Source organism: Podarcis muralis, chromosome 9, assembly GCF_964188315.1.
Source record: "Podarcis muralis chromosome 9, rPodMur119.hap1.1, whole genome shotgun sequence".
Lineage (NCBI taxonomy): Eukaryota > Metazoa > Chordata > Lepidosauria > Squamata > Lacertidae > Podarcis > Podarcis muralis.
This window is the reverse complement of record NC_135663.1, coordinates 2,435,049-2,457,718: the sequence shown is the minus strand read 5'-3', so window position 1 is coordinate 2,457,718 and position 22,670 is coordinate 2,435,049. Positions and strand designations below refer to the sequence as shown.

General features: G+C 50.8%; 1 protein-coding gene across 1 annotated transcript in view; it reads left to right on the top strand.

The window, feature by feature from the left end:
- Positions 1 to 22,460, top strand: part of SIGLEC1 (sialic acid binding Ig like lectin 1) — a 54,915-nt gene extending 32,455 nt beyond the window's left edge. The window contains exons 11-22 of the mRNA XM_077934581.1: positions 111 to 413; positions 1,522 to 1,782; positions 3,161 to 3,466; positions 4,476 to 4,727; positions 5,262 to 5,567; positions 6,564 to 6,815; positions 7,531 to 7,833; positions 8,724 to 8,978; positions 11,772 to 12,074; positions 13,670 to 13,778; positions 20,319 to 20,409; positions 21,929 to 22,460. Of these exons, the coding sequence (XP_077790707.1) occupies positions 111 to 413; positions 1,522 to 1,782; positions 3,161 to 3,466; positions 4,476 to 4,727; positions 5,262 to 5,567; positions 6,564 to 6,815; positions 7,531 to 7,833; positions 8,724 to 8,978; positions 11,772 to 12,074; positions 13,670 to 13,778; positions 20,319 to 20,409; positions 21,929 to 22,057 (2,870 nt within the window). The 3' untranslated portion in view covers positions 22,058 to 22,460. The remainder of the gene's footprint in view (positions 1 to 110; positions 414 to 1,521; positions 1,783 to 3,160; positions 3,467 to 4,475; positions 4,728 to 5,261; positions 5,568 to 6,563; positions 6,816 to 7,530; positions 7,834 to 8,723; positions 8,979 to 11,771; positions 12,075 to 13,669; positions 13,779 to 20,318; positions 20,410 to 21,928) is intronic.
- Positions 22,461 to 22,670: the final 210 nt, after the last annotated feature.

The following is a 22,670-nucleotide window of genomic DNA, read 5'->3' as shown; positions in this document are numbered from 1 at the left end:
AAACATATGGCACTGTTAATTATAATGCAATTTCGCATTATATAATTTCACATTGGCACGGTTTCATTTGTTAAAAGCCTGGGTCTTACGTGTGTGTCCTCTGTTTCCAGACCCCCCTGGGAAGCCTCAGGCGTCGGTCTTTGCGGAGACGGAAAGAGGTCGGGTCGCCATCTTCCAGTGTTCAGTGGACAGCAACCCTCCAGCCCAACTGGTCCTGTGTAAAGGAGGTGAAGTCGTGGCTTCTAGCAGCTCAGCGAACAGTGCAGCATCCCAGAGGGTCAGCATCACAGCTGCTCCCAACGCCATGCGGGTGGAGATGACAGGCATTGAGCCGCAGGATGAAGGCAGCTACAACGTCACAGCCACCAACGCCTACGGCTCTTCCTCCAGGCTGCTGTACTTCCGTGTGCAGAGTGAGTGCAGAGAGGCTGTGATTGTGGCGCCGATAATAGCCGTGTGTCTATTTCAATGTTGCCGCCGTATTGCCAGGCGTGGAGAGTCCTCTCCTCCCTTCGGCAACTTCACAGACGAGAATTAACGAGCAGTTTATCATTTATAGTCCTTTTTATTCAGTCGTCTGGTTGCAAGCAAAAATCCACATCTCTCCACAAGGAGGGCAGTTGGCTACTCCAGATCCTCCCTCTTTCTGGCCCTCACAACATCCTGGGCGCTAACAGGAAGTGTGGTGTAGTGGTTAAGAGCAGTAGACTTGTAATCTGGTGAACCGGGTTCACTTCCCCGCTCCTCCACATGCAGCTGCTGGGTGACCTTAGGCTAGTCACACTTCTCTGAAGTCTCTCAGCCCCACTCACCTCACAGAGTGTTTGTTGTGGGGGAGGAAGGGAAAGGAGAATGTTGGCCGCTTTGAGACTCCTTAGGGTAGTGATAAAGCAGGATATCAAATCCAAACTCCTCCTCCTCCTCCTCTTCTTCTTCTTCTTCTTCTTCTTCATCCTTTGTTCTCTAATACGGGCAGACCTCCTAGTTTGGGGGAGGGAGGGTCCCCCACACCACTCAGTGTGATGTAGGAGAGCCAGTGTGGTGTAGTGGTTAAGAGCGGTGGACTCGTAATCTGGTGAACTGGGTTCACTTCCCCGCTCCTCCACATGCAGCTGCTGGGTGACCTTGGGCCAGTCACACTTCTCTGAGGTCTCTCAGCCTCACTCACCTCACAGAGTGTTTGTTGTGGGAGAGGAAGGGAAAGGAGATTGTGAGCCGCTTTGAGACTCCTTCAGGTAGTAAAAAGCAGGATATCAAATCCAAACTACTCCTCCTCCTCCTCCTCCTCCTCCTCCTCCTCTTCTTCTTACGTCTCTGCTGGCTGTTCTCTCCCTTCTATTTCTATTTCCATTATCTCACAGCTAGGTAACTCCTGGAATTCTAGAATTGTTCCATTGGAAGGGACCACAGGGGTCATCTAGTCCAACCCTCTGCAATGTTGGAATCTTTGGCCCAACCTGGGGCTCAAACCCGTGACCCTGAGATTAAGGGCCCCATGCCTGACTTTCTTCCCAAATCCAGCTGCAAGAGTTCTGGCTTCGCCATCCCCCGAGTTGCTGGAAGGAGAGGCGCTCACCCTGAGCTGTGACGTCATGGGGTCTGCTCCCGAGGAGTCCACCTTCTCCTGGTACAAAAACGGCAAGCGCCTCCAAGAGAGTGATGCCAGCACACTCACCTTCAAGGCCATCACCAGCAGCGACGCTGGATCCTACCATTGCAAAGCCCACATGCTGGATGAGGCCAGCACCAGCGTCTCTCCAGCCATCAGCATAACTGTCTTTTGTAAGTGGCGGTGTTTTTGCCGGCAGCATCCCTAACCTGGATTAGACTCCCTGCACTCAGCTTGGGGTGGGCGATAGCCAGACATTAAGCATGCAATGAGGAAATGCTACAATCTCAAGGGACAGCTTCATTAACATTAATATTAACATTAACAAAAATGAGGTCCAGCGCCGAGGGCCTTCTGGCGGTTCCCTCGCTGCAAGAAGCCAAGTTACAGGGAACCAGGCAGAGGGCCTTCTCGGTGGTGGCACCTGCCCTGTGGAACGCCCTCCCACCAGATGTCAAAGAGAACAACTACTACCAGACTTTTAGAAGACATCTGAAGGCAGCCCTGTTTAGGGAAGCTTTTAATGTCTGATGCATTACTGTATTTTAATATTTTGTTGGAAGCTGCCCAGAGTGGGTGGGGAAACCCAGCCAGATGGGCGGGATATAAATAAATAAATTATTATTATTATTATTATTATTATTATTATTATTGTTAAACATGTGACCTTGAAATCTGGAAATCTGGGAAATTGGATCCCCTCCAAAGTGATGCCAACGTTTTGTGCTCATTTTGTGCTGTTTTGTGCCACGAACCCTGCATTTCATGCCACCCCCTGAAACAGAGTAATTCATACTCAGACCAGGAGCCGTAGGTACCCTCCACAAAACCCTACATCGTCCGATTCACTCCAAACCAGTGCCAAACTTTTGCAAAAGTTTTAATAAAAATAATTGTATTATTTATAACACCACCACCACCGCCACATCTGGCTGGGTTTCCCCAGCCACTCTGGGCAACTTACAGAATATATAAAACACAATAAAGCATTTGTGTGCCACAGACCCTACGTTTTGTGCCACCCCTCAAAGGGAGTAACTGATACTCAAACCAGGGGCCATAGGTATCCCGGCTAAAATCCAACCCTGGAGGGTGGGGATTCGCAACACACAATGGCCCAAAATGAGCCCAAAACTTTGGCATCGGTTTGGAGTGGATCCAAAATTCCTGGGTCACACGTTAATGAAGCTCCAAGGGACCTCCAAGCCATTTCAAACTGGATTCCTCCATGGCACTGCCTACAGGTGATCAAAAATCCGGTTGTGTGTCTCCTTGAGAGTTTATAGACAAAATCTTTTCATAATCTATGGCCTTTTAAAGGGACAACATGAGGGTATTTTCTCTCTCTCCCCCTCCCTTACTATTATTATATTAAGTATTTTGTGTTTTATGTTGCAAACCTCCCTGTGGTCTCTTGAGGAAGGGCAGTTTTATAAATACAATAAAGGATAAAGTAATAATCATTTGCCTGTCCTGAGTCAACAATCAGCTGGAAAGGAGGTAGTCCCCACCATCGACCCTAAAGCTGGCGTCTCTTTCCTGCCTGCATAGATCCACCTCGGAAACCTCAGGTGACCTCCTTCCTTCAGACACAGGGGAGGCAAGTGGCCGTCATTCACTGCAGCACCCAGAGCGAGCCCCAGTCCCAGCTGGCCGTCTACAAGGGTGGTGAGCTCCTGGCCTCCACCATCAACTCTGGCATGGTGGCACCCAACCCGCGGGTCGGCGTATCAACCTCGTACAACAGCTTGAGAGTGGAGATCTCCCACGTGGTGATGGAGGACGAAGGAGAGTACTTCTGCTTTGCTGGCAACGTGCACGGCAACGCCAGCTCCTCGGTGACGTTCATCGCAGAGAGTGAGTAGGAGAAGGGGTGCGATTGTGTGAAGGGTAGCTCAGCTGGTAGAGCATGAGACTCTTTATCTCAATGTCAGGGATGTTCCTCCCCAGAGCGACAGCGAGGACTGCGGAGAGGAAAGAGGGCAGACTGGGGGGGGGGGGGAGAGTAGAGACTTGATTCCTTCCCACATTGAGAGTGATGTACGGTAAGTCCATCTCGCTCTGGATTGCAAGCTGTTGAAGCCGGCTGCAGGGCAACAGCCACTGTTAGATTTGGCTCAAGAGGAGGAGGGGCTGGCTGCACCTGAGTCTCTTCAGAGCAGGAGGAAGAGCCGGGTATTAGGGCAACGTCGGCCCAGCAGGAGGTGGGGGAAAAGGTGGAGGATATCCTGCTGGCGCAGACAGCGTCATCCAGTGGGACCAACTGATTCATTCAGTGGAGCTCAGATTGCAGCTACTGTGTAATTACTAAATAAATCTAAGAGTAATTAACCTGCCAAGGGTGGCGCTGTGGGTTAAACCACTGAGCCTAGGATTTGCCGATCAGAAGGTTGGCTGTTTGAATCCCCGCGACGGGGTGAGCTCCTGTTGCTCTGTCCCAGCTCCTGCCAACCTAGCAGTTCGAAAGCACGAAGTGCAAGTAGATAAATAGGTATCGCTCCAGCGGGAAGGTAAACGGTGTTTCCGTGCACTGCTCTGGTTCGCCAGAAGCAGCTTAGTCATGCTGGCCACATGACCCGGAAGCTGTACGCCGGCTCCCTCGGCCAGTAAAGTGAGATGAGCGCGCAACCCCAGAGTCGGCCACAACTGGCCCTAATGGTCAGGGGTCCCTTTACTTTTAATTAACCTGCCAGCTTGCCGTGTCTTGTATGAGAGAGACATTGTAAATCCTGACACTCAAGGTCATGGGTGTTCAAGCCCCAGGTTGGCATTGCAGAGATCCCTGCATTGCAGAGCAGCCTTCCTTTTCTAGATCTGCCCATTAACAGAGCTCTGTTTTCCTGCCTTCCATGGTCGGTCTGCTTAGCTGCAAGAATCTGGATTTCTCCTCCGGATGTTCTCGAAGGGAATGCAGTGAACCTCACCTGTGCAGCTGACAGCAATGCAGCTGGCGATCCGCACTACACCTGGTATAAAAACAGCAAGTGGTACGCCGAAGACGCATCAAATATGCTGTCACTTCCCCACGCTACTGTGGCTGATGCTGGCTCCTACTACTGCACAGTGAAGAACCAGGAGAGGGTTCGGAACTCCTCCTTGGGCACTCTGAACGTCCTCTGTAAGTCCCTGAATTTACAAACTGTTGTTGCCCAGTCCCTGTGGTGGTGGGTGCCCATAGAGCAGAAGGACGGGAGGCCACCTGTAGGTGGCGCAAGAGACAGCGGCAGGCAGAGTCAGCCAAACGTAGCTTTCTTCTCCTTCCTGCTGAGTTCTACAAAGGCAGCACTGAGACTATGAGCCGAGCATAAATTCTAGGGAATAAATAAATAAGGATCAGGAGAACTGAGGCCTGCCGCAAAAGACCCCTTAACGCTACCCCTGCCTCCCCTCACCAAAAATGCAAGTATGATGCTTCTAATTTGCATAATTTCCTAGCAGTCAAAATCTCGCAAGTTAACTGCACATAAGACGCAATCACACTATGCTGCATTTTGATGCATCCCCCCCAAAACCTTGCTTAGATCAAAACTGAGAAAAAGAATGGCCTGGCTACATTTTAAACCCAGAATGCGTACGCACATCTTTTTGTTACTGCTGCATAACTCAGTCATCTGATTCTGCTGATTTCGCTCCTCTTTCTCCCTACTGGAAGATCCTCCCAGGAACGCTTGGGTGAAGTCTTTCCTGGAGACCCAGAAAGGGATGCTGGCCATCATTGTGTGCTCTGTCGAAAGCAACCCCTGGTCTGTGCTCTCCCTCCTCCGAGGCAGCAAAGTCCTCGCATCAAGCTCTTTCCAAGCCAGCCGGGCGCCAAACCACAGGCTGAGCGCCGCTGCCTCTCCAAACTCCTTGAGACTCGAGATCAAAGATGTCGGCTTGGACGACGAGGGGACGTACGAGTGCCTGGCTAGCAATGGCATTGGCAAGACCAGCGCCTCCTTAGACTTCACAGTGGCGAGTGAGTGAAGACACCTGGTGCTTGGGGAAGGGTTGTAGCTCAGTGGCAGAAAGACCCAGAAAGTCAATCCCCAACAGCTCCTCTAGGTAACTGGGGATGTAGGTCAGACCCAAGAGAGCCCATCTAGTCTAGCATATTGCTCTCAAAGTGGCTGAGCAGGTGTCTCAATGGAAAGCCCCCAAGCATTACCTGAGTGCAGCATCCCTCTCCCCGCTTGCGATTCTCCAGCAAGTGGTCTTCACAGGTGTATTCAATTGTGGTAGGAGAGCACATCCATGTTAAGATTTCTGCTCCGTGTTTGCAGTCATGAGATTGTTGTCTATCACATGACGGTGTATGTTTTCATTCCACAGGGTGGGAAGTGACGGAGGCAGGATGTTTTGGTATTACTGTGTTCCATGAAGTGGGACTATTGTCCTTTGTTCTTTCTCTCTTTGCTGTCTGAAAGAGGAAGGAGCGAAGGCAGAATGCTCCGAGTGTAATATATGTAAATAAAAGTAGATTAGCCAAAATGCTGTGCTACTGAGGTCTGTTACGCAAACTGCGAATACTCTGCAGGATCCCTAAGCGTGCCAATGCCTTTTGGCATCAGGCTGAAGAAAGCTTTTGAAGTTCCCGAACAATTGACCAGGAGGGAGAGAACATGCCAGCTGGGCATGTGTCTCTGCCAAGGTCCTACACGAGAGTAGGATGCTCCTAACAAGCCACTGTGGCTAGTGGCCATCGGTAGACTTGGCCCCCATTCGTTTTGTCTAATCCTCTTTGAGAGCCATTGAAGCTGGCGGCCATCACTACATTCCATGGCTGCTAATTTCGTTGTTTACTTTTGCACCATGTCAAGGAATGCTTCCAAACAATACAGGCACATTATATTTTTGTTTCCCATGTCAATGTACATTAAACAATGATACTTAGCATAGGTCAGGGAAGCTGATGATTCCCTGTTGGAGCTGTTGGCTCCAGTCCATTTCAGCTTCCTTCTTCTCCATCTTGCAGCTACGAGGGTTGTGATTAAGCCAGTCTCAGAGGTGCGTGAAGGGGATCGGGTCTCTCTCGTCTGTGAAGACAGAAGCTCCCCATCAACAGCTGTCTACACCTGGTACAAGAATTCCAGGTGGCTGTCTGAGGGCCCGGCCCCCTCCCTCATCTTCCAGGCGGTGGCAACCAGCGACGTGGGCTCCTACTCCTGCCAAGTTCAGAACGAGAGGGGGACCAGGAAGTCTCCACCTGCTGCCCTGAGGGTGCTCTGTGAGTACAGCAAGAATTCCCTTTTGGAATGGGTTTGTGCGTGGACTTACGAAATGTTCCTTAAACCATGGGGCTGGTCTTGCAATCTGCACACTGGAGCCTGTTAAAATGACCCATTTTGTCCAGGGAAAAGTGAGTCGCTGTGCACAGTGGTGATTGGCTAGCACCTGTGGCGTCACGAGTCTACTTTTCTCAGGGGTTTCAGGACGGTTCACAGAATAAAAACAAGATATAAAACCACAAAATATCTAATAAAAATAAAAACAACAACCCAATAGCCCCCCCCAAAAAACACATTTTTAAAGGGCATAGTGTGTAAATAGGCCTGGTTAAAAAGGAACGTTTTTGCCTGGCGCCTAAAGGTGTATCATGAAGGCACCAGGCAAACTTCCCTGGGGAGAGCATTCTACAGACGGGGAGCCACTGCAGAGAAGGCCCTGTTCTCGTGTTGCTACCCTCCAGACCTCTCAAGGAAGAGGCACACAGAGGAGGGTCTCAGAGGATGATCTCAGGGTCCGGGTAGGTTCATATGGAAAAAGGCGGTCCTTGAGGTATTGTGGCCCTGAGCCATTTACCTTTACCTTTACCTTAGCTAGTCCAGCTCCCTTGCAATGCAAGAATGCAGGTATCCACGGTTTAAATCCGGTCCTTGCTGCCATGCCACCACCTCTTGTGCAGAAACATCTTGACATGTGACATCATCTCTCCCCCACAGATGCTCCAAAGAAGCCCTCCCTGACTTCCTTCCTGGAGACTCAGTCCGGGAGCCAGGCCATCATCGAGTGCACGGTTGAGAGCCACCCGCCGTCTGATGTCACCCTGTACAGGGAGGGCATGATCTTGGCTTCCAGCAGCAGCTCTGGGACTCTCCCTACCCAGCGGCTCATTGTCCACTCAGCCCACAACGCCCTGAAAGTTGAGATCAAGGATCTCCGCCTCGAAGACAACGGGCAGTACCGATGCTCCGCTAAGAACACCTATGGGGAGACCACCGCTTCCATGCGCTTCAATGTGGAGAGTGAGTGATCCTCCTCCACCCTCTCCCCTTCCCATGTGGGGAAATGACCCTTTTATATGTGTCCAGCAGACACACAACTACCAGCATGTGGGAATGTTCAGGGATACGGGAGAGGATATATTGTCTGATAATAGCCTTTCCAACTTGTGGAGTAGGCTCAGGTCAGGCCTGGGCTCGGCCACATGTCCTTGCTCTCCCAGTGCTCTCCTCCTCAGCGGCGGCAGTGGCATGGCAAGGTCGGGGCTCCCCTCTTTTTTCTCCTTCCTCTTTCTCTTCCTTCTCCTTCTCCTCCTCATCCCTGCGTTGGAGCCGGGGTTTTCCTGGCCCCAGAGAGCTGCTGGGCAGTTGGCCAGGTGCTCTCACTCCCGGCTCAATTTGGGTCAAGGGGAGGTCAGCAGTTCCCCCAGCTGACACACCGGGCGTCCCCGGTTCCCCCTTGGCAGTGGCGGTGGCAGCGACAGTCTCAGCAGCCCGGAACCAGCCTGGTAGCACAGTTGGCTCTGGCTGGCTTCAGGAGCTGCTCGCTACCATGGCACCTGCCATTTTGCCTCGCCAGAAGTCCCCATATGATGTGTCTTGTGCCGTTGAACCCATCACGCAACATTCATTCCCTACTAATAACTCTATAACACTTAAAATATAAATCCGGGGACATTAAATGAAATCCAGGGACGGATTTTGTCCGGAGACAGATTTTTAAATCCAGGGACTGTCCCCGGGAAACGGGGACATCTGGTAACCATATCCTACACGCATTGCAGCTTCCGGATCAGGCACAAGTGAAGCCTCGCATAGAGTGCATTGCAGTAATCCAGCCCTGCAGTAACCAATGCAGGAAGCAGAGGGCGACAAATTATTTTGGTTTCTGTCTTGCTCTTTTCCCTACTCAGATGCCAGGGTCGCGATTGAGCCCTCTCCCGATGTCCAGGAAGGAGCAATGGCCAACATGACCTGTGTGGTTGTCAGCCAGGCATCAGGAGAAATGAACTACACGTGGTACAAGAACAGCAAGTGGCTCCAGGGTGCTCCAGAGCGGTCCCTCCTCCTGGTGGGCGTGGCCAGGGACGATGCTGGCTCGTACCACTGCCAGGCAGAGGGGAGGACGGGAACCGTGACCTCTGCCTTGGTGATCTTGAACGTGCTTTGTAAGTTTGTGGGTCTTTGTGAGATCTGTGATGGCGGCTACAGGGCCAGCTCAGCCCACTGGGCTGTCCCACCTCCGATTCATAGAATTGTACCGTTGGAAGGGCACCCAGGGTCATCTAGTCCAACCCCCTGCAGTGCAGGAATCTCAGCTCAAGCATCCATGACAGATGGCCATCCAACCTCTGCTTAAAAACCTCCAAGGAAGGAGAGTCCACCATCTCCCGAGGGAGCCCGTTTCAGCCCGTCGAGCAGCTCCTACTGTCAGAAAGTTCTTCCTGACATTTAGTCAGAATCATATGGCTCTCAGATCTGCAGCTTCTTAAACCTTGCTCCCTTAGAATCATTCCAAACTAAGTTCTATCGCTGCCTGCTAAGGATCCCTTCTTGTGTGTCTAACATAGCTGTCCGCCTGGAGGTCGGGCAAATCCCTGTTAGCGCTCGGATATGGATTCTGAAGATCCATTATTGGTTAAAACTCTTTTTCCCTGTTGGGTTGGCACCCAAATGGAAAGCTACACTGCATGAAAAGCTAAGAGGCTTGGGGTTTTCCCCACAGGCCCTGATAGCTGTAGGTTATGAGAAAGCTGGAATTTGGGATGTGGAACTGTAATGCCATGTGAGCGAGATGAATAAACACCCAGCAATAAAAGATAATGGGAGAGGGTTTCCCCCAGCAAATTATTTGCCAGAATTACAAATACCTAAATAAAGGTAAAGGTAAAGGTACCCCTGCCCATTCGGGCCAGTCTTGACAGACTCCAGGGTTGTGCGCCCATCTCACTCAAGAGGCCAGGGGCCAGCGCTGTCCGGAGACACTTCCGGGTCACGTGGCCAGCGTGACATCGCTGCATCTGGCGAGCCAGCGCAGCACACGGAACACCGTTTACCTTCCCGCCAGTAAGCGGTCCCTATTTATCTACTTGCACCCGGGGGTGCTTTCGAACTGCTAGGTTGGCAGGCGCTGGGACCGAGCAGCGGGAGCGCACCCCGCTGCGGGGATTCGAACCGCCGACCTTTCGATCGGCAAGCCCTAGGCGCTGAGGCTTTTACCCACAGCGCCACCCGCGTCCCACAAATACCTAAATACAGACGGTCATTTACCCTCGCTAGATTCAACATGCTGCCATCTGCAGATTCAAGGGTAAACCATATGCGGAACGAGTCTGTCCCTGCGGCATGATGGAGGTAGAAACTGTCTCTCATGCCTTGTTTTGCTGCCGTTTCTACGGGGATATACGCTCGGTATTTATTACCCCTGCTATGCAAAAATCTCCAAATGAATCCAAACTTCAAAGTCTAAAATCCCTGGTAGAGGTCAAGGATCCTGAGATCACATTAAGGGTAGCCAAATTTTGTGCAATTGCCATAAAACTTAGGGAACAAGCTGTGCTATCATAATGATTAAGGTTTTAAATGATAATTTTAGGTTATATGTTAGTGACTTAATATATAATATTTAGTCAGAATCTCTTTTCTTGTAACTTGAAGCCATGGGTTCGAGTTCTACTCTTCAGAGCAGGAGATGACAAGCTTGCTCCATCTTCCATGTGACAGCCCTTGAGATATTTGAAGATGATGATCATCTGTTTGGGTGATTGGTTAGAGTGTGATGTTGATAATGCCAAGGTTGCTGGTTCAATCCCTGTATGGGACAAATGCATATTCCTGCATTTCAGGGGATTGGACTAGATGATCCTTTGGTCCCTTCCAACTCGATGATTCTATGATCTCCTTTTAGTCTTCGTTTTTCCAAGCTAAACATATCCAACTCAATCGACTGTTCCTCATAAAGCTTGGTTTTTTTTGACCCTTGATCATCCTGGTCACCCTCCTCCGCACACCTTCCAGCTTTAAGGAGGACATGTCAATATCCTCCTTAAATTGTGGTGCCCAGAACTAGACACAGCATTCCCAGGGTTGCAGAATCCTAGAGGCTCCTGGTGAATTGGGAAAAACTGCAGTGCCACCTGAGGCCCATCAGAAAATGGGGCAAAATGGAAGAGTAATGAAATTCCCTCTATACAAGAATGGATTGAAAAACTGACAGAATATGCAGAATTAGGTGGTCTATCAGGAAAAATAAAGAATAAATCAAAACAGGAATTTGTTTCAAAGTAAGTAAGTGTTCCAGTTTGCAAACTTTTTTCAGAAGCCAAACCTGCTCCGTTTTGAGTCTTAACGCTTCCGATTTGATTGCCACACTTCCATTTTGAGTGTTGCACTGAGGTCTGTCTGTTTTTGCTATTTATTTTGCATTTTTGCGGCTTTTTGTTTTTGTGACTGTGTGGAACCCAGTTCAGCTATGATTGATTGATTGATTGTATGACTGCAGTACATTGTTTATTGCTTTCATTTTATGGATCAATGCTCTCGTGAGAGAGTAAAATTCATATAATTTTTTTTTTAAATATCCAGTAGCACCTTAGAGACCAACTAAGTTTATTCTTGGTATGAGCTTTCATGTGCATGCACACTTCTTCAGATACTTGTTTTAGGGGTTGTTTTTAAAATTCTGGAACAGATTAATCCATTTTGCATTACTTTCCATGGGAAAGTGCGCCTTGGCTTGGGAATGCTTTTGTTTTGGAACGGTCTTCCGGAATGGATTAAGTTTGAGAACCAAGGTACCCCTGTATTTGGTCAAGAGAGCCATGGACTCCAAAAGGTTGAAAACCTCTGCCCTAGGGGGTTCCCCCAGCTGCAGCCTCCTAGCACTCCTCTGCATCCAGCCGGTTCTTGACACCTCCGGATTAGATGGACTATCTTTTTTTCTTATGTTCTTACCCATCCAGATGCACCCAGCACCCCTGCCATCAGTGCCTACCTAGACAACCAAAATGGGAAGGTGGGCATCATCGACTGCAAGGTGGACAGCCACCCCCGCTCCCTGCTGGCCTTGTACAAAGGAGATCGGCTCCTGGCTGACACCAACCACTCCCATGCCGCAGCCGGCCTGCGCTTCGCCATGTTCCCCTCCTACAACAGCCTGAGGGTGGAGATCCGAGATGTCATGCCAGAGGATTCGGGGCGTTATGTCTGCCAGGCCAGCAACCTGTTTGGAAAGACCGCCAGCACTATTGACTTCAGCACAGAGAGTGAGCAGAACTCGTGCGCGGGGGGAGGGGGACAGAAATGGAGAAATGAGTGGGGTTTTCCATGTGTGGGGGAGTGGGGAGTCCATGTGCTTTCTAAAAACCAGTACACTATAGGACGACCACCACCATCCAATGGGTTAAATCTGACCCACAAGGCTGTTTTCCCCAAAACCATACCTACGTGCCTCACAACAGGCTGCCACGAGCTTGGCCTACACTCGAGTAGGACCCTGGCAGAGACACATGTCCAACTGGCATGTTCTCTCCCTCCTAGTCTTTCGTTCGGGAGCTTCAAAAGCTTTCTTCAGTCTGAACATCACAGTGACTGATGCCAACAGACATTGGCACACTTAGGGATCCACAGAGTTTGCGCATTTCAGGTGAAAAACTCAGTATTTTGGCTAATCTACTTTTATTTACATGTAAACACACCCGGAGCACTGCAACATGGCTCCCTCTCTCTCTAGCATCAGACAGCAAAGAGAGAAAGAACAAAGGACAATAGTCCCACTTCACGGAACACAGTAACACAAACATCCTGACTCCATCACTTCCCACTCTGTGGAGTCAAAACATATACCGTCATGTGAAAGACAACAATCCCATGACTGCAATCACGGAGCAGGAATTCTAACACAGACATCGTAAGTGACATCAGATGTGTGGCAGGTAGAGATGAGGCTGGATCAGCTGTGTGACTGAGTTTCTCTTAGGGAACTCGAATGCACAGTTGATCCTTCCAGACAGGAGACGTGAAGTCACTGCCCATCAGCTGACAAACTGGGGGAACTCAATTCTGCAGCCGATTCCTGCAGAAAGCAGGGCTGAAGTCACCACCCACCCATCAGCCGGTCCTCTTCTCATAATCCCCAATCCAAGAGGTCCTGTATGATGGAATCATAGAGTTGGAAGGGACCCCAAGAGCCATCTAGTCCAACCTCCTGCCTTGGACCTCAGCTAAAGATGGCCATCCAACCTCTGCTTAAAAACCTCCAATGGAGGAGAGTCCACAACCTCCTGAAGGAATCCATTCCACTGTAAAATGGCTTGCGGTGGACTTCTTCAATCAACACACCACTGTGATGCTAGAGAGAGTTTTGCTTGGTCAGAACAACAGCAGCCGGTGGAGAACCCGCAAAAGTGGAGTCCTCCGTCCTGTAAATCACACAGGTTTATGTAGAGGCATTCCCACTTTACACATGCCCAGAAATTAACCCACATTCTCAGAGGAAAAGCATGCCTGCATTATCAGTGCTGGATGCCTGATTCAGTGAGAAGGACAGAGCACCTCCTTTCAGTTTTATGTTGTAAACCGCCCTATGACCTTGGGTTGAAGGACGATATATAAATATAATAAACAATAATATCAGGCTAGCTCAAGACTGGGCTTTTTCCTGCACAAGCCTTCTTGACACACTCCTAATAAGGTTTGAGGAAGCAGGTTCTCCAAACAATATCCTTTTCTGCCCTTCCTTTCACTGCCTTTACATCTTAGGCTAGAAATATGCTTATTGATAAGCCTCCCACCATGGGTGGTTCTCAGTGTCCTCTTCTGAGCTGTTTTCTCACCCACTTCAACCTCTGTTTGCCTGCAGCGCTCTCTGACCTCCACTTGTTCAAGATCCTGGCTGGGGTGTTCTTTGCCTTGACTTGTGCAGCTCTGCTTTGTGGCTTGGCTCTTGGGATGCAAACATATTGGACCCGGTAAGGCTGGCTGGTGTTCGCTTCCATCGATCATTAACACAATGGATTCGGGAAGAGGAAGCCTGTCATCTGGTCGGCCTCTGAGATAAAAGGATGCTGGATTTGATTGACCACTGGCCTGATCTAGCAGGGCTATTCCATTATTTCTAGGACCTTTCTGGGGGGAGGAGCCCATGGGATTTGCTGCCACAAGTTGTAGTGATGGCCACCAACTTCCTGCCCTCCAACATTTCTCCAATGAAAATAGGAACGTCCTATTCCATAATTTAGGACACAGGGGGCACTGAGGTCTAAACCACAGAGCCTAGGACTTGCCAATCAGAAGGTCAGTGGTTCGAATCCCCGCGACGGGGTGAGCTCCCGTTGCTCGGTCCCTGCTCCTGCCCACCTAGCAGTTCGAAAGCACATCAAAGTGCAAGTAGATAAATAGGTACCGCTCCAGCGGGAAGGTAAACGGCGTTTCCGTGCGCTGCTCTGGTTCGACAGAAGCGGCTTAGTCATGCTGGCCACATGACCCGGAAGCTGTACGCCGGCTCCCTCAGCCAATAAAGTGAGATGAGCGCCGCAACCCCAGAGTCGTTCGCAACTGGACCTAATGGTCAGGGGTCCCTTTACCTTTACCTATTCCATAATAATAAATTTATTACTTATACCCCTGCCCATCCAACTAGGTTGCCCCAACCACTCTGGGCAACTTCCAACATTTATAAAAACATAATAAAACATTAAACCACTTCCCTATACAGGGCTGCCTTCAGATGTCTTCTAAAGGTTGTATAGTTATTTATCTCCTTGGCTTGAGGGGCGCATAACTCCATACCCTCCAACATTTCTCTGTTGAAAATAGGGACGTGCTAAGGAAAAGCGGGGCATCCTGGGATCAAATGAGAAACTGGGACGGCTTCTGTAAATCTGGGAGTGTCCCTGGAAAATAGGGACACTTTGAGGGTCTGCAACTTTTACAAGGATTAGAAGATAAAGCTAACAATCACTGCTAGTCACCATGATGGCCTGCTGCCTCCTGAATTTGCTACCACTGGCTGGGGAACGAGAGTGAAAGAGGGCTGTTGACGTCATTGTTATGTACTGAGTTGAATAGGATCCAAACTGCAGCAGTCTGATTGGTCCTAGAACAATAGGATCCAAAAGGCAGCAGTCTGATTGGTCCTAGAACAATAGGATTCAGAATGCAGCAGTCTGATTGGTCCTAGAACAATGCAGCAGTATGATTGGTTGGCAGGAACTACCCAATCATGCTCCAGATAGAAGTGAATCCACAACCTGATTGGCTTACAGTAGAATTCCGGAACTAGCCAATCATGTGCAGCCCATTGTGTAAATAATGTATATAAAGCAGATACTTTGAGGGGACTTTCATTCATTCCTCCTCACCACTATGAGCTGAATAAAGAGCATGAAATCACTTTGCGACTCTGAGTATATTTCACTGGCGACGAAGGTGGGATCCCGCTGAGCTGACTGCCACACACAGCACCGCAGCACCGCCACCTGCCGCACCGCTGCCTCGCACCGTGTATCCAGGCTTCAGCTCCGGGACACAAGGAACTCAGAATGGCAACCGACAACAGCTTCTCGCCGTTCAACCCAGCATCTGGAGACTGGGAAGCGTACGCCTCCCGTTTCACCTTCCTCCTAGAAGCCAAAGGGGTCACCGACGAAGAAGACGCCAAGAAGAGGGCGATATTCTTCAGCGTCTGCGGAGAGGAGACGTTTGAAATCGCCCGGGCTCTCCTTGCGCCTGAAGACGTCGCTACCGTTCCATACAAAACAATAATGGAACAGCTGAAGGGGCACTTTTCGCCACAGCCCTCAGTGGTGGCTCGTCGAAATGCCTTCTACGCAAAGCGGCAAGCCCCTGGGGAAACCATAACTGGGTTTGTGACCTCTCTCCGCCAAGCCGCCCGGTTCTGCAACTTCTCAGAGCTGGAGAACATGCTTCGTGACCGCCTCGTCGGTGGCCTGAAGGATGAGAAGCTGCAACGACGCCTCTACGCTAAGAAGGACCTAACGTTCCAGGTCGCTCTGGAGGAGGCCCTGGCAACGGAAGCTGCCGAGAGGTCGACGCAAGAGGCACGGCCGAGCCTGTCATCCCAACCGAGGGTCCACCACGAAGACCTCACCGACGACTCAGGATCCGACAGGGAGGAGGTGCACCGAGTACAGCAGCGCACTCAAGCAGCCCACATACCACAGCTGCCTCGACGAGAAGGAGGGAACTGCGCAAGCTGTGGAGAAAGTCACGAGAGGAGGACCTGCCGTTTCCGCAATGCAGAGTGCAGACAGTGCAGAAAATTGGGACACATCGCCCGGGTGTGTTGGGCTCGGCCCACCCGACGCCAGGCATCAGATGACCAATCCAAGAGCCCCAGGTCCCGGGGCCCAACACACCAAGGCAACTCGACGGAGCTCACGGACTTCCAGGTATACCAGTTGCCCCACCCCAACGTAGAGAAAATTTATGTCGAGGTACAGATAGAGGGGGCCCCATGCCGCATGGAGCTTGACACGGGTTCAACTCTATCCATAATCTCGGCAAAGACCTTAAGAAAACTGTGTCCTACGGGGGGTCCCAAACTCAGGCCGGCCCCATTCACCCTCCGGGACTTCCAGAAACGTAAGGTCCCCACAATGGGGGTGGGGACCTTCAGGGTGCAATACCGAGGGCGGACGCGGCAACTGGACTTGCTTGTGGTCAAGGGCCCCTACATTAGCTTACTGGGATTGGCATGGTTTGGACCACTGGGGCTAGCCGTCACCGGGGTGAACCACACTAGCTTACAAGTAGACGTGGACGCCATATGCAAGGAATTTCCGGGGGTTTTCGATGGGAAATTGGGACAGTATACGGGCCCCCCCATTGCTCTACAGCTTGACCCCGCAGTACGACCGGTCAGGCTCAAGGCCCGCCGGGTCCCGTTCGCCCTGAAACCCCGTATAGACGAGGAATTGGACCGGCTTGTGGAGCAAGGGGTGCTGGAGCCGGTGCCTAATGCCCCCTGGGAAACCCCAATTGTCACACCCGTCAAGCCTAATGGTTCGGTCCGCATCTGCGCAGACTACAAATGTACCATAAACAAGGCCCTCACGGCCCATGCATACCCAGTGCCAGTGGTCAGCCATGTTCTTGCCACCCTGGCTGGGTCGAAAATTTTTGGCAAGCTGGACTTGGCCCAAGCATATCAACAGCTGCCAGTAGATGAGGCTACAGCAGAGGCACAGACGATTGTGACGCACAGAGGAGCATTCAGGGTAAAGCGGCTGCAATTCGGTGTCAGCGTGGCACCAGGCATATTCCAGAATCTAATGGACTCTCTCCTTAAAGGGATTCCTGGCGTCACCCCCTTCTTCGATGATGTGTTGATTGCCGGGCCCACACCAGAGGAGTTTGAGGACCGCCTCCGCACCGTTCTGCACCGTTTCCAGACGGCGGGTCTCAAGGTGAAGCGGGAAAAATGTCTACTAGGAGTGCCTCAGGTGGACTTTCTGGGATTTATGGTGGATGCAGAAGGGGTCCACCCGACTGGGGACAAGGTACGGGCCATTTGTGATGCCCCAGCGCCCAAGAACAAGACTGAACTTCAGGCCTTCTTGGGACTATTGAACTTTTACCATTCCTTCCTTCCCCACAAGGCGGCGGTAGCGGAGCCCCTACACAGACTCCTGGACAAGCGGGCCCCTTGGGTGTGGGGCCAGCGCCAGGAGGCCGCATTCCAGGCAGTCAAGGACTTGCTTGTCTCAAACTCGGTCTTGGCACACTTCGACGAGAGGCTGCCGGTGGTGCTAGCATGCGACGCCTCGCCCTATGGAATCGGCGCTGTCCTGGGACACCAACTCCCGGATGGAAGAGAGGTACCAGTGGCATACTTTTCCCAGACACTCAACGCAACCGAGCGGAACTACTCGCAAATCGACAAGGAGGGTCTGGCAATCGTGAAGGGAGTAAAAAAATTCCATGATTTCTTGTACGGGCGGCCCTTCACCGTGGTGACTGACCACAAGCCGTTGCTTGGCTTGTTTGCCCCTGAAAAGCAGACCCCCCAAGTGCTGTCTCCTCGCGTCCTCAGGTGGTCAATTTTCCTTGCCAGCTACCAGTATGCACTGATTTACCGTCCTGGGAAGGCAATGGGCCATGCGGATGCCCTCAGCAGGCTACCACTACCAGAAACAGGCCCCGACCCAGCACCTGCACAAGAGGTTATGAGCCTGGAGCTGCTTCCCGACCGCCCCATTCAGGCACAAGAAGTTGCACACCATTCCAAGAAAGATAGGGTCATCTCCCGGGTCCTGGACTGGGTGTGGAGGGGATGGCCCAGCAGCAGCCCCGGGCCAGAATTCGCCAGCTACACAACCCGCAAGCATGAACTGTCGGCCCACAAGGGGTGCCTGTTATGGGGAAGCAGGGTCGTTGTTCCCCAGCCCCTCCGCAAAAGGGTCCTCACAGCCCTACACGAGACACACCCAGGGGTAGTAAGAATGAAGGCCCTTGCCAGGAGTTATGTGTGGTGGCCGGGGATCGACGGAGAGATAGAGGCCTGGGTCAAACACTGCCAGGCCTGCCAAGAATCCCGCCCAGATCCCCCAAGGGCCCCAGTCCAGTCCTGGGAGTCCGCCCGAGCACCATGGTCACGCCTGCATGTGGATTTTGCGGGCCCCTTTCAGGGGAAAACATTCTTCATAGTGGTGGACTCCTAACACCAAATGGCTGGAAGTCGCACTGGTACCGTCCACTTCTACGTCCGCAGCCATCCGGGTACTACGCAGGCTGTTTGCAACCCACGGGCTCCCTGACACTCTCGTCTCAGACAACGGGACTGCATTTACGTCAGGAGAATTCCAAACCTTCACAGCACAGAAAGCCATCCGCCACATCCGTTCGGCGCCATTCCACCCTGCCACCAATGGCCAAGCAGAACGCATGGTGCGGACCACCAAGGACACCCTTCGCCGCATGACGCAAGGGGATTGGGAGTACCGCCTTGCCACATTCCTTCTAGCACAGCACAGCACCCCCAGCTCAACGACTGGCCGGAGCCCCGCTGAACTACTAATGGGTCGGCGCCTTGCAATCAGATTGGACCGCCTTCACCCCGATAGAGCTCAGGATGAGGTAGTGGTGGGGGAAGACAGGAACCCCCGGACCTTCGAGGCCCAGGACCCAGTGTACGCAAAGAATTTTGGGGCAGGCCCAGCATGGGTACCTGCCACAGTCACCAGGGTCACTGGCCCCGTGTCATACGAGGTGCTAACAGATGGGGGGCAATGCTGGCGCCGCCACTGCGACCAGATACGGCGACGATTCCCGGGAGAAAACCAGGAGGAGGAAAGGGCAGAGGAGTCCCAAGGGAACAGAGGGGCAGTGAGGCCCATAGAGCACGAGGGGCCAGCAGGAGAGGCAGAATCAGTCAATACAGAGAGGACCTGTGAGGCCGAAAGGACACCGGAACCAGAACCACGACTGAGCGAGCCGGTTGCGCCAGACCAGACAGCCCCATCACAGCCAGCATCCTTGGAACACGAGCCAGAACCTGAACCTCGGACCAGGGAACACCCCAGGCCGCAACGCACACGTAGGCCGCCGGCGTACCTCAAGGACTATGAATGCGACCTCCCGGGCAGGACTGGAACTTAGAGGGGAGGGGTGTTATGTACTGAGTTGAATAGGATCCAAACTGCAGCAGTCTGATTGGTCCTAGAACAATAGGATCCAAAAGGCAGCAGTCTGATTGGTCCTAGAACAATAGGATTCAGAATGCAGCAGTCTGATTGGTCCTAGAACAATGCAGCAGTATGATTGGTTGGCAGGAACTACCCAATCATGCTCCAGATAGAAGTGAATCCACAACCTGATTGGCTTACAGTAGAATTCCGGAACTAGCCAATCATGTGCAGCCCATTGTGTAAATAATGTATATAAAGCAGATACTTTGAGGGGACTTTCATTCATTCCTCCTCACCACTATGAGCTGAATAAAGAGCATGAAATCACTTTGCGACTCTGAGTATATTTCAGTCATACTGTTGGTTGCTTCCCAAATTGGGAAGGTTTCTGGTTGACTGACGTTGACTAGATAAATACTACACCAGCTGGCTGGGGCTGATAGGAGTTTCACTCCCAAAATATTTGGAGGGTTTCAGGTTAGTCCAAGGAGAGGTCCTCTCCTTATGTTTCCACTTGCATTAAACCAACGTAAGTAGCGATAGCCACCCACCTGGATGGCTTCTAAAGAGGAGCAGAGAAACTTGCAGAGGAGAAGGTTGTTGGCAGCCACGTTCTCCCTCCTCTGTCTGAGGCAGGAATGCTTCTTGCTGCCAGCTGCCAGGAAAAATCGAAAGTGGGGAGAGTTGCCACTGTTGCCCTCAGCTCCTGCTTGTGGGATTCCTTCTGAGGGCATCTGGTTGGCCGCAGAATGCTGGACATAGGGTTGATCCAGCAACCAGGCTCTTCTCAGATTCCTAAGTTTGCAGCGCAGCCACACCCAAAGAGGCAGCTCCTCCAACCTCTTGTGTTGTATTTTCCAGGATCAATGAAGAGTGCAAAAGGTGGAAGCAGCAGAAAAACAAGAAGGCGGAAGCAGCAGCAGGGGCAGAAAACAGAGACGAGACTGTCCAGGTTCATGGAATCGTTGGATTGTTGTGGGAATGTTCAGGGATGCAGGAGAGGATATATTGTTTGATCATAGCCTTTCCAACTTGTGTTAACAAGTTCACAATTTAGCAGAGTAACATTCCCCCCTTTTAAATTCACAGCGGATGCATTTGCTCAGGCTCGCTAAAGCCTCTATAATAACTGTCCTGGTATTTTCCCCTTTTTCCCTCATAAAAGATAAGACACGACACAGTCTTCTATAAAAGTATAAAAAGGTTTACTCACACAACATTCTGTTCACAGTAGGATCCCAGAAGGCAGACTTAGCTTAGAAAAGTAACATACACCTGGAAACTATCTCATAAGGAGAAAGTCCCTTTGTCCTCTCTTGGCTGGAGGCCAAGAGAGCATCTTTGGCTAAGCAGATGTTGCTTCTTTGACAAAAGTAGTCACAGAGAGAGCGATGGCTGCCCTGCCCTGTGCTTTTGTCGTTACCTGCACAGGTGAGGCCACACCCACCTCTAGTCACATGCAGAGGAAGTCTGTCCCAGCCCAGAAGGAAACAGGAAGTTTACCTGCTGGCTGGACAAACATTCCTCCCCATGTGTAAACATGTTCACTCTAGGAATGTTGTACTTGACTGCTCTTGTGTTTCACATCCCACAATTGTAGAGATAGAAGGGGTCTCCAAGCGTGATCTTGTCCAACTCCCTGCAATGCAGGAACCAGAGCTAAAGAATCCCTGGTGGGTAGCTATTAAGCCTCTGTTCCAAAAGCTCCAGTGAAGGAGAGTCCACCACCTTCTAAGGGAGTCCATTCCACAGTCAAGCAGTTCTTACTGTTAGCAAATTCTCCCTCATGTTTAGTAGGAATCTTCTTTCTTGTCATTTTAATCCATCTGTTCAAATCCTGCCCTCTGGAGCAGCAGAAAACAAGCTTGCTCCCTCTTCCATGTGACAGCCCTTCAGATACTTGGCTTTCATATCACCTCTCAGTCTTCTCTTCTCAGTCTAAACCTACCCAATTCCCTCGACTGTTCCTCATATGGCTTTGTTTCCAAAGCCCTTTATCATCTTGGCCACCCTCCTCTGCACACCTTCCAGAGAGTTTCAACTCTCTTCAAAGCTATTGCCTTGCCTCCATCCAAGCTCCTAGCACTAGGATTGGATAGGGACACAAACTCGGAACAGGCGATTACTTCTGCCTTAGAATGGGATCAGTTGCTTTGCAATGTCAGGGCTGCACGTGGCACAAGTTTCCTTTCTTGAAGTCATGTGGAGGTGAGTCACTGGTGTGAACAACTGATTGATCGTGGGCAAGTGTAAGTAATGTGATGGGTGGTGCAAGCCGAGGTTGTTGAGGGAAGACTCTGCTCTGGTCTTCAGGAATCCCTGTGGGGCAGAAGGTGTTTCCTAATCCATGTCACCTTCAGTTCCTCGCTTAGGCTACTGGGTCACATTGGGAGCTGGGAATCAACATCAGGAGCCTCTTTGGATCGCTGAGGTTCCATATATCTGACTTGGTCACTTGGCTCTTTCCACAGCTGAGTGAGCAGAACCCTGGAACGCCTCCGGCCGGACGGTTCTGCCTCTCCTACAGGAAGCTGCGAGCAAAGACCGACATTCCTCCACAGGAAGAACCCTCTGAACAGAGCTGCACAAGCGCCTTGTGAGCGGTGGGAAGAGATCTGGTGGGAGTCACAGCAACCAGAAGACCATGCCAGTTGTGTAGGACGAGGCGGAAAGGGTGGTCATCTAAAGGCTGAGTTGGAATCATAGAATTATAGAGTTGGAAGGGACTCTGAGGGTCATCTAGTCCAGCCCCCTGCAAGGAAGGAACCACAGCTAAAGAGGGACCCACAGCCTCATCAATTCAGGCACCCCATTTTTCACCAAATCACCATGAACCTTTTCACTCATTTAAAATTTCAGAATTGGTCTTGGATTTTGAACTTCATCAGATTTCTTTATATATATATATATATATATATATATATATATATATATATATATATATATATATTAGTTTTTTAACATACCATTTTCAACAGTGATTAAACATACTTTTACATCTTCTTCAATTTTTTTGACTTCCATCAATCCTGTCTGAAATTTTTCCAGTCTAATCTCTTAGTATGCGTTTTTTGTTTTCCCTACGACATTTCAAACTCATAACCTATATCTCTATCTTTTTCTACTTTATAACACTTGGTATATTTCTCCTTACAAAACTTCTTGTAGTCTTACTAGCGTAATTTGTTGATTACAGTTGCTCTTCAGATAATT